The sequence below is a fragment of the Cetorhinus maximus genome, chromosome 9 (assembly GCF_964194155.1).
Source record: "Cetorhinus maximus chromosome 9, sCetMax3.hap1.1, whole genome shotgun sequence".
Lineage (NCBI taxonomy): Eukaryota > Metazoa > Chordata > Chondrichthyes > Lamniformes > Cetorhinidae > Cetorhinus > Cetorhinus maximus.
Genome location: NC_135887.1, coordinates 47,734,088 through 47,749,201, shown reverse-complemented (window position 1 = coordinate 47,749,201; position 15,114 = coordinate 47,734,088). Strand labels below are relative to the sequence as shown.

Here is a 15,114-nt window from a genome sequence, read left to right as displayed (position 1 = left end):
ACTCTTATGAGTGCTAAATGCCTATCAGATAATGCAATCTGGAGATTACTGTGGTATACTATGTTATTTTCAAAAATACCTCACTGGCGCAGTGGTCAGTGCCAACATCCTGCAAAAGAGGACAGGCACCCAGTGCCAAAAGAGGATTAATGATCTCCTCTGTTCTGCCAGGGTAAGTCACTCTCTTAATTCACACACTTATAAACCCATCACACATCCACAGGGATCTTACTCACTGCCTGTTCGAGGGACAGCACCATTCATTCTCTCACACATACCTTTATCTGCCTTGCGGATCATATCCTCATCCCATCCATGGGACCACTCACCACCCACACATGCCAGGCCTGGCAGGTGTCCTGCTTACACTCTCTCCATCTGTATTCATGCAGGACAAGCTGGCACACAACAAAAGGGAGAGGTCGCAGGCTGGTGGAGGAATACCTGACATCAAGGTCCTCACAGGCTTTGAAAATAGTCATCCAGCTGGCCGGCAATGATCTGGACCATTCCTGTGCTGACGGTGAGGTCGGCCGTGCTCAACCAAGTGAGGATCCAGCAGTGCAACATCCATCAGACAACCATGCTGTGACTGAGTTCCCCTGTTCCGCAGTCCCCTCCATGCACTAATTATCCCTCCTTGCTTTTGCAGGCAAATCTGGGGAGCAGTCGAGGAGGTCCACGAGCCAGGCCCTTTACTCAAGCCCTGAAAACACCTCGGAAGAAGAATTTGAAGACACCCTAATTGAAGACCCATCACAGCGCTCACCCACAACCTCCACCAGCACAGAGATATACATTTGGTGGGGTCTAGTTCTAGAGTAGTCTCAGGGTCACAATCTGGTGAACACATTGCACTGTCTGATCTACAGCAGGCAGAGGCAGGGACTTCCCAGTGACACTCAGAGGACTGCAAAATCTGCTGAGCCTGAGTCAGATGACAAGCTTCTAGGCTCGGTCACACCTCAGTTGCTGGAGCTGCAAAGGCAAGCTCGGGAACATCAGGAAGGGATATCCGCTGCACTCCTCAGATTGCAAGGCACAAAAGAGGATTCCGTCTACCTTCATACCGAGGTGATAGCCCTGGCATGTCAACGCACCAAGGTCAACACTGGTAGGGTGGCGGTCACCATGGAGACCTTGGTCCAGGACATTGGTCCTGCACTGCTGTGTGGGCTGAACTCCATCGCAGATGCCATAGTTGGCCTCCAACAATGTCAATGCGAGAGGGGTGCTGGGGAGCTCGATCTCACTCCAGCTACCCCTTCTCCTCAAGGAGCCAGCCTGGACCCCTTGGCATCTATAGGGAGAAGAATCAGCAGGTGCACACTCCGGGGCCATCCACTCAGGTGACCCGGGGAGTGTCCAGCCCACCCAAATCCTCTCTCCCTGTGACCGCAGCAGCTCCGGCTCCACAAGCCAAGGAGTGTGCCACTGCCACACAGCAGGACCCTGAAAGCAGGCCGGGGCCCTCTAGAGGACACCCGCAAAGATCATCACAGACAGGGTGTAGCAGTTAGCAGGCTGCCTCCACCTCCCCTGTGAATATCGGGGGAGCACCAAGACGTAGCGGCAAGGTTAGGAAGGTTAGGAAGATGTAGTTGCACAGCCTGGGCACGGGTGTTAATCACTTGTACATAATGTTCACCATTGTAAATAAACTCCCAAGAATGTCCTCTTGCCTATGGCTCCTTGTTCTGATGAGCAGTGTCTGTGTCACCCAGATGTTAAACTTGGTTCCTGCACAAGATAAAGGCAGGTGTCTCAGTCCAGGGCCTCTTGCCTGTGCAGTGCGTAACCTTCAGAACAAAGTGATGGTCTGACCTCACACTCACTGGACACATTACTGATGCCTGCACCTCGATGGTGCTGGTCATTGCTGCCAGAATGTCGTGGGCAGGCGTCACTGAGTTCCGTCATTCTCTCTGTGTGCTCTCAGCACCTTTGGGGTGAGGCTGGTCCCCATTTCTGCAGCATCTGTGACCAGTGATGGTGTGTTCCTGAAGGGGTCAGATGCTGAAGGTTGACAAAGGATCAGGTGCATTTAAAGTTTCACGACTGCGTCTCCATGATATGACCCTGATCACAGAGCACAAGCGAGCTGCCCTTGGCCAGACAGGAGTCAGACACTCTCAGAAGCTATGTGAAGATCTATGGAGTGCCTTCACTGCATGTCGTCATCATCCTCCTGGAATCTAATGACTATTAGGGCCTCTGCTGCGTCTCCATGACATGAGCCTGAGCACTGAGGATATGTGCGTTGCCATCAGCCACACAGGTGTCAAACGTTCACAGATTCATGGTGAGGATGTCGGGACTGTCCTCACTGCATCTCCTCATCATCTTCCACGAATCTTGTGGCTATGAGGGCCTCCTGAGCGCCCCTGCCTCATCTGACCAGTGCAATGGTCTCATCATCAGCATCCTCGCCTTCGAGAACCTCATCACCATCATCCCTAGTAACATCCTCCTCATTGGAGGAGACGTGCAGCTCTTCCATATCCTCCTCAGCCAGGTCCTCCCCCCATTGCAGTGCAGGTTGTGGAATGCGCAGCAAGCGACGATGACATACGACACGCTCAGTGGACTGTATTGCTGTGCTCCACTGGACCTGTCGAGGCACCGGAACCTCATTTTCAAAATGCCTACTGCTTGCTCCACCAAAGTTGAGGTCGGATCATGAGCCTTGTTGTACCATTGCTCTGCTGCAGTCTGAGGCCGCCGCACGGGCGTCATCAGACACGTCCTCTGAGGGCAGCCCTTGTCCCTGAGGAGCCAGCCCTGCAGCTTCTGTAGACCCTGGAAGATGTCAGGGATTTGAGACCTGCTAAGGATGTAGGAGTAATAGACGGTCCCTGGGAATTGTGCGAGGCCTGCAGGATGCGTTTCTGGTCGTCGCACACCACGCACATGGTTGACTTAATTGACTGCTTGTTGCCACGGAGATCTAAGCGCCACGAGTGCTGTCGATGGCACCCTGCACCTGTGGGAAACCTAGGAACAGTGCAAATCCCAGCGCTGTTGCTTCCTGACTTTCCTGATCCCAGGTGAAATGCACATGGTCTGTGCCTTCACAAAAATGGCATCTGTGACTTCCTGGATGCACTTGTATGTGGAGGCCACACAGGTCACCTGTGGAGCCCTGGAAGGAGCCACTGGCGTAAAAACTGAGGGCCGCGGTCACTTTCAAGGCAATTGGCAATGGATGCCCTCCATGTCCCTGTGGCGCCAAATCCTGCAGCAGGTGGCATATGTGACCAGCCAGTTCCCGAGACATGCGCAGTCTTCAGCGATACTGGTTCTCAGTCATCTGCAGGAATGACAGGCGCCATCTATAGACCCTGGGTTTAGCAAAGTGCCTGAAGAAACGGCTCTCTGTGGATCTTCAGCTGCATGTGCAACAGACACTGCCACCCCTTCAACTTGAGGGAGATGCCCCTCTCTTTGCTGAGCCAGACACCTCCTCTGCACTCTTCTTCTTCTTCTCTGCTCCCTGTAAGCCATGAGGCATACCGCTAAATCACCAGGCTGCATGATCCTGGTGTTTTCCTCCTGCAAGATCAAAGAGAGAGACATATGAGTTAGCATTGGTGTCCCAAGAACCTCTCTTGGTTAAGTCTGAAGGTCCCTTCACGCATGCCGGAGAGTGCTGGGCACCACTTGGATGGCCAGTGTGCAGTGCACCCATTGGCTGTCCAAAACCCCGCCCACCTCCGCCCCACCCCACCTGAACCGATTAGCAGCAGCTTTGCCCATTGGACTGCATGCTGTGCTCTCAGCTCAGGCACAGGCATTCTCCTAACCTGCACTGCAATGCTGCACTGTTAGCTTGAACCATGAAGGATACTGGTCCAAACACTAATAAAGACATTGCAAGGAGCTGCGAATGTCTCCACCAGTGACTGCACCTTTCACAAGGGGATTCGACAACTTGCCCAAACAGCCAATTGTTCTGCTGACCCCTAAAAGGCATTAATTTGCAGTCTGCACCCGAGGGGTGAGAAGTTCTGGAGAATTTGGTGGCACTTTCATGCTTTTGCGTTGCTTGAGTGGGCAGAAATGCTTCAAAGGCCCGACTCCAAGCATGTCAATGGAGCTGCTGCTGAACGATCTCAGCTGTGGAAGAATGATCACTTTTGACAAGATTTTCCATGTGCATGGCCACTTCAGTCCTTCAGTCTGTGCTGCCTTGCCCCCAACCCACCCCAGCCTGACCCGCGCTGGAGCCCTTGCCCTGGCACCGCACTGAAAGCCAGCCGGGAAAAAGTGACTTGCCTGTGCCCCCTTGAATGCATGATGCCTCTTCCTAGATATCCCATGGGCGATGCTCACAAGCGCTGTGCATGGTTGTGTGCACTCACCTCCGAGTACGCCTCAAAGTTCAAGTCGCCAGGTACACGCCTTTCAAAGGCCGTCTTGAAGTACACCATTCTGAAGTCACACCAATGTGTGTGGTAAATTTGATATGGGGGGATGATTCCAGTGAGCAGTTGAGATGCTGAAGTATTGAAATTAGGTTTCTGACGTGCAGCAGTGGGAATCGCGGCCCGATATTGACAGGTGGAGCGGACAATCACAAACTGGTTTCACAACGGCATGTAAACGATTTTCAGCCTTCTCACCATGTTGTCCCTGACCCCGCCCGCCATGACGCCCGCTGCCAATGGGACCGGACGATTCCGCCCTTTATTTCTAGAAGCTGTTTGTTTACTCTATGTGAATCATTGTTTGAATAGTTTTGGCCAATGACCACAGGGCATGTACCCAGGGTGTCAACTCCCCTTTGTCCATCACGTTAGCTTGAGGTAATCTTTTATTTCTTAGCCTTTACTAGACGATTATCTTGATAAGAGGCTACAAAAGGATGTCCTATCAACTTAGGAATGTCAACATTCCAGTCTAATTTCTCCAGCCTGATTTCTTCCATGTCCTTGTGATATTTTAATTATTCATTCAAGGGATGTGGGCTTTGCTAGCTCGGCCAGCATTTATTACCCACCCCTAATTGTCCTTAAGAAGGTGGTGGTGAGCTGCCTTCTTGAACCTCTGTAGTCCATGTGGCGTAGAAACACCCATAGTGCTGTTAGGGAGTGAGTTCCAGGATTTTGACCCAGTGACAGTGAAGGAACGGTGATATATTTCCAAGTCAGGATGGTGAGTGGCTTGGAGGGGAACTTCCAGGTGGTGGTGTTCCCATGTATCTGCTGCCCTTGTCCTTCTAGATGGTAGTGATCGTGGGTTTGGAAGGTGCTGTCTAAGAAGCCTTGGTGAGTTTCTGCAGTGCATCCTGTGGATGGTACACACTGCTGCCACTGAGAATCGGTGGTGGAGAGAGTGACTGTTTGTGGATGTGGTGCCAATCAAGCAGGCTGCTTTGTCCCAGACGATGTCAAGCTTCTTGAGTATTGTAGGAGCTGCACTCATCCAGGCAAAGGGAGAGTATTCCATCACACTTCTGACTTGTGCCTTGTAGATTGTGGACAGGCTTTGGGGAGTCAGGAGGTTAGTCACTCATCGCAGGATTCCTAGCCACTGACCTGCTCTTGTAGCCACCGTATTTATATGGCTAGTCCAGTTCAGTTTCTGGTCAATGGTAACCCCCATTGATAGTGTTGATAGTGGGGGATTCAGTGATGGTAATGCCATTGAACATCAAGGGGCGATGGTTAGATTCTCTTTTGTTGGAGATAGTTATTGCCTGGCACTTGTGCGTCGCAGATGTTACTTGTCACTTGTCAGCCCAAGCCTGGATATTGTCCAGGTCTTGTTACATTTGGACATGGACTGCTTCAGTATCTGTGGAGTCGCGAATGGTGCTGAGGCTCCATCTACTCACTCAAGTGGAGTGAAAGGATCCCATGGCATTATCCTGACCAATACCTATCACTCAATCAACATCACTAAAAGAGATGATCTAGTCATTCTCACATTCTGTTCTGGTGTTCGACTTTGTAGTCTGAAGTTTGAGGAGCGTGCTTCTGTCCATCAACTCTCCAAGCTACTACAGAAAACATTTCTTAGGATGTATGTGCTCAAAAGATGCTCAAGATGGAGAAAGAATATTTTGCCATGTTTTGCATCCAGTGCCAGCACTGAGCCTAAATTAGGTGCAAAATCTAGATCCTTCAACTCTGTCTCAATGATGTTACATGACCAAGCTAGCAGCTCAGAGTCTCGGTTTTGGGAAGCAGGGAGGCAGTGTATCTGGAATCGCTCTGACCTGTTCTCCTGTCTGCTGTAGCTCTATTCTGGGAGTGGAGATGTGCAACGAGCTGTGGCTCAGTCGATGGAATTCTCAGTTGTGGGCCTGAAGTTGTGGGTCCAAATGCCGTTCCAGAGGTTTGAGCACAAATTCTAGGCTGACACCCCTGGGGCGGTTTTGAGTGTTGTGCTCCACTTTTGGAGCTGCAGTCCTCTGGATGAGCTGTTAAACTGAGGTTTTCCTTGACCTGTCAGGTGGATGCAAAAGTCTCTGTTTCAAAGAGTAGGGGCGTTGTCCTGGCCAATTTCTATCACTCAGCCAGCATCACCAAAAATAAGTTACCTGGTCATTATCACATTGCTGTTTGTAGGGGCTTTCTGTGCATGAATTGGCTGCTGGGTTCCCCTCATCACAACAGTGACAGCACTTCAAAGTTATTTCATTGTCTGTAAAATGCGATAGCCCTAAGATTATGAAAAGTGATATAAATGCTTGTCTTTTTCTTCAGCTATGGTCCAAGTGCACCAGTTTCAAATTCAGACAGGACAGCCTGCATCAACATACCATCAATTCCCCCATCCACACTCCCCTCCCCCCATCTCCACTCCCTCCTGTGGCCTCCCTGAGATAGATGACCATTCCAGTCCTGTTGTGGACTAACACATACTAGGAATTGGACTACTGAAGCTGAATTCGCTTATAGCAATTACTGAGAGAGGCGACAATTTCTGCAGTTGATAGGCATTCGGGGCTGAGGAGAGGCAGAGTAATTTTACCTCCAGTATACCTAGCAGCACCCCCACCATCCTGCCTTTTAACTTGTATCTCAATGAATAAACAAGTGCTGTGCCCATAACTGACCATTCACAATTGCAGGAGTGTGCCAGCGTATTGCAGTACCAAGACTGACCTTAGTTAATATTTAGGAAAGCAAAAATGAACTTAATCTAGTGTGACACCAGAACTGTGTTGTGTGGATGAATAATAATTGTATTTTCTACTCGAGCTCGCATCTGTGTGCACCATGGCAGATTGATTTAATGAGACTCCCGTGCTGAGGGGATCATGTGGATGTAGAGAGTGCTGTGTGTCACTCAGCAGCTGTGCTCAGCAACAGCTTTCCATTAGTGAACGGGCAACCAACCAGCCATATCAAATGTGTTCTCCCGGGAAGTGTAATGTAGCTAACTCCTTTGCTGTATCAATACCTCATTTACCAAAGCATTTTATTTACTTACAGTGCGCACAGACACACACAAACACACAAACACACACCCAAGCCTCAAGAGTTTCAGAGAAGCAAAACTTGCTCTTCGCACATCAGCCTCTGAATGCTCCCTGCTACTTCCTTAAATTATCAACCCTTTTTGATATCATGGCCATTGTCCTTCACCAAAGACCATTGTTACAATTGTGAGGTTTATAAGCTATTTTAGACTATATCTTTTGGTTTATAAGAGTGTTTTGTTTGGGATTGTATCTTTAAATCTAGAGTAGATGAAAGGGTCATGTGACCTATGCTGGAGTCTGCCAGACAATGAACCTAGGGTTTTAATTGTTAAAGATCAAAAGACTCAGATTGTTTTATTGAACGGGAGGTGCGAGATATTTACACTTGCAGACAATGACAGCTGTTTCTATGTCCACAATGAGAAGAACCTAAGTCTCCTAAGACCCAGAAAGGTGTTATCAATATCAGATAAAAACAAAAAGCTAAAAGCTACTGCGGATGCTGGAAATCCAAAACAAAAACAGAATTACCTGGAAAAACTCAGCAGGTCTGGCAGCATCGGCGGAGAAGAAATCAGTTAACGTTTCGAGCCTTCATGGCCCTTCGGCAGAACTGAAGCATAGTTAGAAGAAGGGAGAAATATAAATTGGTTTAAGGTGGGGGGGTGGGGGTGGTGTGGTGGGGGGAGAGAGAGACATTGAGGGTGTGGTGATTGTGGGAATCACAATCACCACACAATCACAATCACCACACCCTCAATGTCTCTCTCTCCCCCCACCAACCCCGCCCCCCCCACCTTAAACCAATTTATATTTCTCCCTTCTTCTAACTATGCTTCAGTTCTGCCGAAGGGCCATGAAGGCTCGAAACGTTAACTGATTTCTTCTCCGCCGATGCTGCCAGACCTGCTGAGTTTTTCCAGGTAATTCTGTTTTTGTTATCAATATCAGGTTGTAAACAATTGTCCCTTTGTTTCAAAGATGAAAAACAGTGGCGATTAGAGTTAGCCGATTAGCATTTCTACTTGGATACAAAGCTAATGTGTTTCCTGTTGCCACGGAGAGGAGGCCATTTGAGATCAGGTTTCAGTCTTCCTTAGAAACCCAGAAATATCACAGAGGCAGCTGCAGTCTGGCCATGTGTAGTCTGAAGCCAATTGAGAGGTGGAGAGCAAGGAAACAATAGATGTTAGCTAGCTCTGCACTTCAAGCAGAGAAAATGCTGACTCTGTTGCTAACCATATGGAATGCAGGTGGGAACTTGTGTTCAGTTTGAGGACCGAGTTTGTGAGTAATTAAAACAAGGCTGGAGGGTTCACCTAGCTGGGCCTAGAGGGAGGATCCCCAGGAAAACTCTCACGGTGGAAGGCCATGTTGGGAAAGGAGAAGAACAGAAGTAAACCCTTGGGAACTGCAAATCACTCTGGATTGGTTTCAAGAGAATTGAATGTCTACTTAAGAGACTGAGTAATGTAAGAAAATTGGATTGTCACTAAAAGTAGAAAGGGGCACATTCTGTTTGGTAAGTTAAAGAAAATCTTTAATTTGGTGTCACTTTTCAGAAACTCTCTGGAAAACACAACCTTTCACACACCCTCGTGTATTTCCACATTGCTAGAGGTCTGATTTCATAGCTGCTGTTATTGGATTAAATTATGAGCACAGGTTGCATAAACATGGCCTGTGCTCTCTTGAATATGAAAGATTGAGTGGTGATCTGATTGAGGTATTTAAGATGCTAAAAGGATTCAATAGGGTAGTTGCAGGGAAACTATTTCCACTGGTAGGGGATTCAAGAGTGAGGGGACATCAGAACACACTTTGTGCATGAAGAGTAGTAGAAATCTGGGGCTCTTGTCACCTAAAGGCAAAGGATACTGGGTCAGTTGGAGTTTGGGTATGGAGCAAAGGCAGGAGAAGTGGATTAATCTATAGATCAGCAACAATCTAACTTAAGGGTGGAGTAGGCCCAACAGGTTGAATGGCCTACTCCTGTTCCAATATTCTGGAAAATATGGAATTCACCACCTTTGCATTCAGATCTCCTTGGACACATCCAGGGATTATAAATACTGGTCCTTTGTTAAGGTGAGGTGCGGATGGAGAGCTTCTGGTAGAAGAAGATTGTAACTATATTCCTCCTCTGATCCTGTTGTTCATCCTTCAATGGGCTGAGTAAGAGATGCCCGGAGGAATTTCCAACTTCAGATTGTTCATTCTTGCAACTAAAATTGTAACTCCTAGAAATACTGAGATGATAAATAAAAACAATGGAAAATTCCAAAAAGATGCAAAAAAATCATTCAGAATATTAAAATACAAAAAAATGAACGGCACCACAGGAACCTCCAGCAATCCACAAAGATTGTTAACTCTGAAAGGCCTGAGCATGTCTCCTATCATAACCCAGTTCATTTGGACTCACAGGGTCTCCTTGCCTCTCTCTAACTGCATTCCTTTTTAATGCTGACATTGAGAAGGTCCAAGAAGGGTTTCCAGAGTCCTGCCTGGATGAATAGGCCTTTCAGTCACAGCCAGTGTCTTTAAGAAGTGCCTGTGGTATCTGAAACAATGGAATTTTTCCAGTCATTGTGACAGCTCTAATGTTTGGAATGTTATCATTTGAAATATTGATGCTCATCTATCCTGCTGGTAATAGTGATTTGAATTAAAGGCTTCAAGGGCCAATGGCATTGAGTTCCTTCTTGACATTTCAATGGTCTAATGGTCATTTCATTCATTGGTTGAACACGGTTTAGCAGATCACCTGCTGAACCGCGCTTCTCTGAAAGATAAAAGCAAAATATTACAGATGCTGGAAATCTGAAACAAAAACAGAAAATGCTGCAAAAACTCAGCAAGTCTGGCAGCATCTGTGGAGAGAAAAACAGAGTTGACGTTTCGAGTCGGCATGACTCTTCTTCAGAAGGATGTTGGGCTAGATGTTCACCTTTCCCAGCTTTTTCCATTAGTATCACCTGGGAAAATTGTACAGAGAAGAAAATTTGGGAAGATGTCCAACCTGTTACAGAACTCTTCAACGAAAGGAAGCTGAGACAGGTTAGTCAGGGCCATGCAACCATCCAGACCGCACTCCCTGAACAGGGGGAAGGTGGCATCGTGGTAATGTCACTGGACTAGTAATGCAGAGGTCCAGGCTAATGCCCAGGGAACACGGGTTCAAATCCAACAACAATAGCTAGTGGAATTTAAATTCAATTAATAAAATTTGGAATTGAAAGCTAGTCTCAGTAATGGTGACCATGAAACTATCATTGATTGTCATCCGATTCACTAACGCCCCTTTAGGGAAGGAAATCTGCCATCCTTACCCAGTCTAGCCTACATGTGACTCCAGACCCAAAGCAATGTGGTTGACTCTTAACTGCCCTCTGATAGTCACTCAGTTCAAGAGCAATTAGGGATGGGCAACAAATGCTGGTGTTGCCAGCGACACACTCATCCCATGAAAGAATGAAGAAAAAAAACTTCACTCTATCCAGGATATGCTTAACTTGCAGGAGGTGTAGATAAAAAAAATCCTATCATTCTGGGGCCTTCTATTGGGTGATCTCAGCTCTTGACATCAGGCACAGCAATGCTTCAAAAGCTACCCATTAGTGGGTCATGCAGCATCTGCAGTCTGCATTCAAAAAATTGTAAGTACTGAGAATCTTGATCCAGGTCAAGGTATGAATAGGCCCTGAGAAGAGGGAAAAGTCACGCATTGTTGAATGGTTCTGAGGCTGCTTCTGAAGTCCTGCTGTCGGATCTTGGAGAACGGAGAGATGCAGTTGTCACAATAGCTGGGACAAAAGCTAGGGCATGCGTAAGTCCAGGTCATGTGGAAGGAGGTGTCACTGTGATTGTGAGAAGTACCTCCATATCTCCTTTTAGTGTTGGAGGAAGTATCTAAATGACCTCGGCGAAAATAAGTGATCACTTAGAGGAGGTGCCCACAAGCATGGCTCTGGGTTGTTGGAAGACTGGTTCTCCACAATCTGATAGAGCTGACATCCATACATTGCAGCGAGGGTTAACCAGATAACACTTAGAAGTGCAAACCACTCTTTGTTTTTTTTCTCCTCCTATAGGCCCAAAGAATCTGAGACCAAGTCTAGCATTTCTCTTGTCTTCTTGACAGAACCCAGAGAACACAACACAGACTGACAATCCAACCTGGGACATAAGAACATAAGAAATAGGAGCAGGAGTAGGCCATTCAGCCCTTCGAGCCCGCTCCACCATTCAATGAGATCATGGCTGATCTCCTACCTCAACACTATTTTTCTGCATTAGCCCTGTACCTGTTGATGTTTTTAATACGTAGAAATCTATCAATCTCAATCTTGAACATACTCAATGACTGAGCTTCCACAGTCCTCTGGGGCAGAGAATTCCAAAGATTCACCACCCTCTGAGTAAAGAAATTCCTCCTCATCTCAGTCCCAAATGACCTGCCGCTTATTCTGAGGCTGTGTCTCCTGGTTCTGGACACCTCCAGCCAGGGGAAACATCCTTCCTGCATCTACCCTGATGAGCCCTGTAAGAATTTTGTATGTTTGAATGAGATCACCTCTCATTCTTCTAAACTCCAGAGAATAAAGGTCCAGTCTATTTAATCGTTCCTCATAGGACATCCTACAATACCGTAGCAATCGTGATGACACTCCTACCTATTTGCCAATGTTTTGGTCACTGGTGCGAATATCTCCCTGTCAAATCCTGTGTGATAACACTTCTGTGAAGCACCATGGGATCTCTGACTCCGTAAAAATGCTATATATAAAAGATGTTTCCGTTGAATGAAATTAGTTTTTTTTTAAACTGCCTATTTGTAACAGTACTGGACAGTACTCAGTAACATATTTAACTATCCTTATTATGACGTAATGATTAGGTCACTGTAAGGAGTAACTTGCAGCTAAACTCGCAGAGAAACAAGGAAAACAGCAAGGGGGAGAAAAAAAACGTGGGGGGAGGCAAAAAGCTGTGAGGAAACAAAACCAACATCAAATGGCTGTCAACGTTTACTTTACTTCTTCGACCAGCGACAACCTGAGTCGACATGACATGTTGGCCTGGGTCAATGACTCGCTTCAGTTGAACTACACAAAGATCGAGCAGCTGTGCTCAGGCGCAGCTTACTGCCAGTTCATGGATATGATCTTCCCCGGGTCCATCATCCTGAAGAAAGTTAAGTTTCTGGCCAGGCTGGAGCATGAGTACATCCAGAACTTCAAACTGCTGCAAGCAGCCTTCAAGAAGATGGAGGTGGACAAGATCATCGCGGTGGACAAGCTGATGAAAGGCAAGTTCCAGGACAACTTTGAGTTCCTTCAGTGGTTCAGGAGGTTCTTTGATGCCAACTACGATGGCAAGCCCTACGACCCGGTGGTTGCCCGCCAGGGACAGGAGGCTGGCCCGCCACCCAGCACTCACGGCCCTGTCTTCAACAAGCCCAAGAAGACGCTCAGCACGCTGAGCGCTGCCACGGGCCTAAGCGCCAGTGCCACCGCCCTGGACAAGAAGGCCCTGCGGTCGTCATCGTCGGGCACCTACCTGCTGCGCTCCAAGGTGGCCTCAAAAGGTGGTGGGGTGGTAGCAGCACCGGGTCCTGTGCAGAAAAGTGCACCGGAGAGGTCCAGCATGGCGGGAAACGGTGATGCACATGTCGCCGAACTGGCCGAGCAAGTGAAAAACTTAAAAACCGACCTGGTAGAGCTGGAGAAAGAAAGAGACTTTTACTTTGGAAAGCTGAGAAACATTGAGATGATCTGTCAAGAGAATCCGCAGGAAGACAATGTACTGATTCAGCAGGTGGAGAAAGTGCTCTACTCCACCGATGATGGATTCATCCCACGGGAGGCTGTCAATGAGCAACCTGAAGAGCCAGACGAATATTAAAGGGGGTGAGCCCATTACCCTCCACAGCTTATTGCTAATCACCGGCTAGAGGGCAAAGCCCCCTCATTTGCTGCAAAGTTTTTAAAAAAAGGTTGCGTGTGGAAAGTTGCTAGTGTAAGCTAAATTAAAGTGTACCTCCTTTCTCAATAAATGGACTTCCTTTCATTGCCATCATTTCCATTCACGTTTAACAAAGGTGAACATTTTTTTCTATTTGGTCTTGGGATGTGGGCGCCCTGGTAAGGCTGGCATTTATTGTCCATCCTAGTTGCCCTTGAGGTAGTGGTGGTGAGCTGCAGTCTGTATGGGGAAGATGCTCCCAAAGAGCTGTTAGTTTGGGGGGGTCCAGGACTTTGACCCAGCGATGATAACTGTGGGTCAGTGTTGATTTTTGACCTTTGCTTTGACCCATAAGGGGTAGACTCTTGGAGAATCCAGTCAATTGGACTAAAGCCTATGGTTCACTTCTGCTGGTGTCTCTTGCCCATAGGGAAGTTGAGGTAATCCCTTAACCTAGTGAAGCATGCATCCAAGACCAACTTTGTATATCCGCAGATGGACTGATGCTACTGATGTTCCCACCGCTAGCTTGGAAATAACTGATATTAAAAAATTTCTAGGTTGAAGTTGCCTTTGACTGCGCCTGAGCGTGGGCTATGTTGGTGTCAGCACTCTCAACTCAAGGTCACGAGGACCTGTGCATGTAATCTAGCCTGACACCTCAATGTGGTACCGCGGGAGTGCTGCACTGCCACAGGTGCTGTCTTGTGAATGAGACACCAAGCTGTTTCCAAAGTAGGGACTGATGATTCTGTTGCATATTTTGACAATTGTCTTTGTAGCGCTGATGAAAAGAGAAGAGCTGCTGGAGTTAACCATTCAGCATGTCCTGCTATGCCCATATAAGGAATAAAGATTTTTTTTTGTTATATTGTTGCCGAGACTTACTACCTGATGGGCTGGACCTGTGGTTTGCACAGAGTTAGATGTGCAGCAAAGGATGTGAGGAACAGACAGGGAGGGCACTGAAGAGCCTCAACTTGGTGGTTAGAGTAATTAAAAGAATGAAAAACAAAACAACTTGCATTTAGAAAATGCCTTTCACAACTTCAGAATGTCCCAAAGTGCTTTACACTTAATGAGATATTTTTGAAGTGTAGTCACTCTTGTAATGTAGAAATGCAGCAACAAAACAGTACTCAGCAAGCTCCCACCGACAGCAACATGATAATGGCCAGGAATACCTGGAAAAACTCAGGTATTTCTGTTTTTGTTTTGGATTTCCAGCATCTGCAGTTTTTTGTTTTTATATTGATAATGGCCAGGATTTTGCCCTTGTCGGGTGGGCTAGGCGGGGGCAAGTGGGACCAGTCGGGAAGATGACCACCGTCCGCGACTGGTCCGTGACTGCGATTTCCACACTGGCGAGCCATTTAAGGCCCGCCCAGCGTGAAAAATGCGCCGCAGCGCTCAGTGCTGCCTGTGTGAGGTGGAGGGGGGGAGGGCAAGCGTGGAAGTTGGTGCATGTGTGGATGAGCACAATGAAAGCTCACTGAGGTACAGAGCTGCCTCAGTGAGCTGAAGATTTAAAAAACTAAAAATAAGGAATTTTGAAATGGTAAAAAAAAAATGTCCCCTCGTGACTGTCACATGAGCAGGGGCATGTTATGGATGAAATTTAAACATTTTAATTTAATTTTTAATTGTTGTTGGAAACCTCGTCCCGCCCGTGGATGAGGTTTCATAAAAAAATCCAAAGGCTGCTTGGCCTTTTT

The 15,114-nt window shown here is 47.4% G+C and overlaps 1 protein-coding gene across 4 annotated transcripts; it reads left to right on the top strand.

Moving 5' to 3' along the window:
• Nucleotides 1-12,448: 12,448 nt before the first annotated feature.
• LOC144684634 (microtubule-associated protein RP/EB family member 1-like) lies at nt 12,449-13,436 on the top strand. 4 transcript variants are annotated; one of them, XM_078548695.1, is made up of 2 exons: nt 12,449-12,919; nt 12,965-13,436. In XM_078548695.1, the coding sequence occupies exons 1-2, from the start codon at nt 12,449-12,451 to the stop codon at nt 13,337-13,339; spliced, it is 846 nt and encodes a 281-aa protein (XP_078404821.1). In that variant the 3' UTR covers nt 13,340-13,436. The 4 variants fall into 4 exon arrangements, with proteins under 4 accessions (XP_078404821.1, XP_078404822.1, XP_078404823.1 ...); XM_078548696.1 differs by having other exon boundaries at nt 12,449-12,941; nt 13,023-13,436; XM_078548697.1 differs by having other exon boundaries at nt 12,449-12,975; nt 13,063-13,436.
• Nucleotides 13,437-15,114: the final 1,678 nt, after the last annotated feature.

Excerpts from the sequence above, each read along its gene's own strand:
- LOC144684634 (XM_078548694.1), top strand. The coding sequence starts at position 12,449 with ATGGCTGTCAACGTTTACTTTACTTCTTCGACCAGCGACAACCTGAGT.